Source organism: Lolium perenne, chromosome 7 (assembly GCF_019359855.2).
Source record: "Lolium perenne isolate Kyuss_39 chromosome 7, Kyuss_2.0, whole genome shotgun sequence".
In the NCBI taxonomy this organism is placed as follows: domain Eukaryota; kingdom Viridiplantae; phylum Streptophyta; class Magnoliopsida; order Poales; family Poaceae; genus Lolium; species Lolium perenne.
In genome coordinates, this window is record NC_067250.2 from 112180495 (window position 1) to 112184490 (window position 3996).

The 3996-nt window shown below is 48.8% G+C and overlaps 1 protein-coding gene across 1 annotated transcript; it reads right to left on the reverse strand.

Annotated features, from left to right (window-relative positions):
• Positions 1 to 231: 231 nt before the first annotated feature.
• LOC127315745 (uncharacterized) lies at positions 232 to 1485 on the reverse strand. Its single transcript, XM_051346204.1, has one exon. The coding sequence runs from the start codon at positions 1483 to 1485 to the stop codon at positions 232 to 234; it is 1254 nt and encodes a 417-aa protein (XP_051202164.1).
• Positions 1486 to 3996: the final 2511 nt, after the last annotated feature.

The window sequence follows — 3996 nt, forward strand, 5'->3', positions numbered from 1 at the left end:
ACTCTCACCCCACGGTGCCAATGCACAGGCTATAGTGCCAGCTTTAGTTCTCTCTCCTCCACGTCAGCTTTTCTCTCTCTTCAACATCAGCATTTCTTTTTCACATTACAACAATATAAATAATGCAAGGAAATTATTTTATTGAACTAAAATTGTTACCGATTACATCATAAAAAAAATTACATAAAAAATTTGAAAAGATTACATAAAAATCTGAAAAAATTACATAATCTAGGAATTAGCCCACACATGCTCCATCAAATCATGCTGGAGCTGTGTATACATCGGTGACTCCCTCATTTCGGTGTCCATCTGAATCCTGGCTGCTAGGCTTGGTGGTGCATGGTGGTGTATTGCAGGGCCGACATTTGAAGCAACTGTCTCATAGATGTTGTCCAAATTTTGTCCACGCTCATCGTCGATGATCATGTTGTGCAGAATGACACATGCACGCATGATCAATCCAAGAGTACGTCTGGAGTAGGAGCGTCCCGGAACTGCTAGAATGTTGAACCTAGCCTTCAACACTCCAAAGGCACACTCGACATCTTTGCGATGCGCTGATTGAGCAGAAGTGAACACTCGCTGCTTTTCATTTTGTGGAAGAGTAACACCTTTCATGAACACCGGCCAGGAGGGGTAGATGCCGTCGGCAAGGTAGTAACCATAGTGGTACTTGTGTCCATTCACCGTGAAGTTCACTACGGGTGCTTCTCCCCTAAGCACATCAGTGAACAACGGCGACTGGTTGAGTACATTGAGGTCGTTGTTGGACCCGGCCACTCCAAAAAAGGCATGCCAGATCCAATGATCATACGACGCAACGGCTTCTAAGATTATGGTAGGGTGTTTGATGTCTCCCCTTGTGAATTGGCCAGCATGAGCCACTGGGCAGTTCCTCCACTGCCAATGCATGCAATCGATGCTCCCTAACATGCCCGGAAAGCCACGCTCCTCGGCTTTCGCTAACAGCCGCTGAGTATCCTCCACAGTTGGGCGACGGCAAAACGTCTCCCCGTAACACTCAATGATGCCTTCACAGAATCTATCTAGACAATCTGATGAAGTTTGTCTAGCTAACTTAAGCCACTCATCTATTGTATCTGCAGCGGCTCCATAAGCTAACAGACGCAAAGCCGCAGTACACTTTTGCAGGGGAGAGAAACCAGCACGGTTGAGAGCATCATTTCTTTGGGTGAAATACGGAGAGTATTCACCCAATCTAGCCACAATGGTCAGGAAGAGGGATCGTCTCATCCGATACCTTCGCCGAAAGTAGCTCGGAGGATAGTTGCAGTCGTCGGCGAAGTAGTCCTCGAAGAGCCGATCGTAGGCACCCAGACGATCACGCCTGATGAACTCTCGGCGGCGCCGACGTCTTGGCACCACCTCCTCGTTGAGCATCTCCTCATCATACTCCTCCTGGAATGCAGCGATGAAATCACCCTCCACTCCGTCGCTCGAACTGCTGCTGGACGAAGACATGGCGTTGAGTGGAGTGGAAATGGAGAGTGGAGGTGTTGAATGACTGAAAACATATGGGGGTATTTATAGGGTTTTTTGAACCAGCAACGGCTAGCTGACGTGGACGAATCACGTCGCGCCACGTCAGCTAGCCGTTAGCCACTCCCGCCCCACTCTCGCCCGCCTCTCGCCCGCATAACGCCCGCCTCCCGCCCCACTCTCGCCCGCCCTAACGCCCGCCACCCTCTCGCCCCACCCCGCCATCGCGCCGCCCCGCCTCTCACCCCTCTCCCGCCTCGCTCTCGCCGCCAACGCGGGCGGCAGCCGGGCGGGAGCAGGCGATAGCGCCGGGCGCCCCCGCCGGCGCCCCTCCCTCTCGTCTCGCCCGCCTCCCGCCCCTCTCCCGCCCGGCGCCGGGCGGTACCGCCCCGCCTATCGCCTGCAATGGCACCAGCCTTAGAAGGCATGCAGCCATGCATGCATCAGTGCGTGTGTGCCTCTCTACTCTACTGTACGATCAAAGAGCAAATAATCATGCAATCGGTTGTTTGCCATCTGCGAGTGCGGTCAAAGCCCAGCCCAGCCCTGCTTGATACTACTCGGTTACTCGTCTTCCTCGCCCAACGCTCATCTCCCCCTCCCGTGCTACTTTCCCTTCTCTATCTCAAAACAGAGCAGCAACGCCGTGCGCAGCCGGTTCGATCTACCATGTCCGTCCCTCTCCGTCGCCACTGCTGGCATCTACATAATCCCTTCATCCTCCTCTACTCGATCCGTACACTCGCGTCTGTCACCGCTGTCTGGAACGACCTCGCCACCAACTATAACGCTGTCGTCCTTGGGTCCGACGGGCTCACCGCCGTCCCCAACATCTGCGACAGCTGCACTACTCATTCGCTCTCCCTTGATGCCGCTCCCTATAGTGAGTCGCGCGGCCCTGGTCGACGGCTCGAGCGGCTTCGCCACATGGCTCTAGGACCGGACGGCGCCGACTTCGACGCGGCCGAGCCTGCCGCGCTCACGCCAGCACCACGACGAGCGTGATGCCTGCCGACTGCAGCGTGTGGCTAGCGACGGCCTCCTACTGCTAATCCTCCTCCACAACTAAGGTAAGTGCTAATCCCTTTTTCCTTCCTAATGCAACAGAGTCGATGTGTCTAGCACATGTACAGATGCTTCTCGCTGGTACTAGTTTCTCAACTCACAGTCTGTACTGTGTATTGATGCATGTAAGGACCGTGTGGTTCTAGTTTGATAAGACAATCTTGCCCTAATTAATCTTCCTAAGACCAGAGTAAGTCAACATTGGATTAGAATACATAGGGGATGAACTAGTACAATCTCAGAAGCAAAACGTGTAAGGCAGCAAGTTGATTAACAATCTCTAGTTCTTATTATTTTGTAAAGGCATGAAATATATCTAGCACATCTCATTTTTGTGAAGGGTAGAGATATGCTAATCAGGCTAGTACGTAACACTCGGTGAAATCAATTCATATCAACTTCACATTGTACTGCAGATATGGCAGAAGCAAGCAAAACTATGCCACAAGTACATTGCACATTCAATACTACAGATTACAAGCAAACCGAGTGTGCCAATACCTGATGAAGCCGCAACAAGGTAGCACAAGCACAACAGTGAAATGGAGTGGAAGGAAGTGGTCTAGCTGTCTGGGAGAGGTGGGGTGTGCGGTCTAACAGTAAAAAGGACTGCCTATTTATAGCAGGGAGATGGCAAGGTCGGTTTCGGAGGATGAGCCAGTTGGCCTCCATGCGAGGCTTTGGTGTGCATGCGGCTTACATTTGTACTCCTCCAGCTGGCATTTTTACAAGTGTTTGAAGAATAGTTGGACCTAAGTTGGCACTTACCTTGCTACTAAGTAATGGTGGATAGGGACTAAACTGTAAATTTCGAATTTCTAATAGGGGCTGAAAAGTAAAAATGATCTATAAGAACTTTGTAACCAAATATTTGTAGGACTTTGATGATTTAATTTTATTTAATATGAGATTAGGGTGAAAGCATGTTTAGTGATATGTGATCAATACTAATGTCGTAAAAATGGTGTTTAAATTTTGGGGTTTTCACAAGATTGTACAGTACACTCGCTTAAATACACATACATGTAAATGGATTTTTCTTCTTACCCAACATACTACTTGTTTATTTCTAGCATGGCACTTGGCTCCTAATTAATTTCAGCTAACCTGAACAATCTGAGACAGAGCTAGCTCATATAGAAATTTATCTGCAAGCAAAAAAGCAGGAAGTAATTGCTACCTGACATTTGTCCAAATAATTTTACTTAAATTATATTGCCACGTGCTCCAAAAACCACTACGTAAAATGATCCATAAATAAACAATGTATTGTTTTACGTGAACATACTGAGCAAGTAGGAATCGATGGCAACCACTTTGTTGTGAAAAAGAGATCGGTGGTAGTTTCCACTCATATACATCTGTAAGCAAGGGAGTTTTGTGTGCAACATACTAACCAAAAAGATGATCATTTGAAATTTAGTGGCA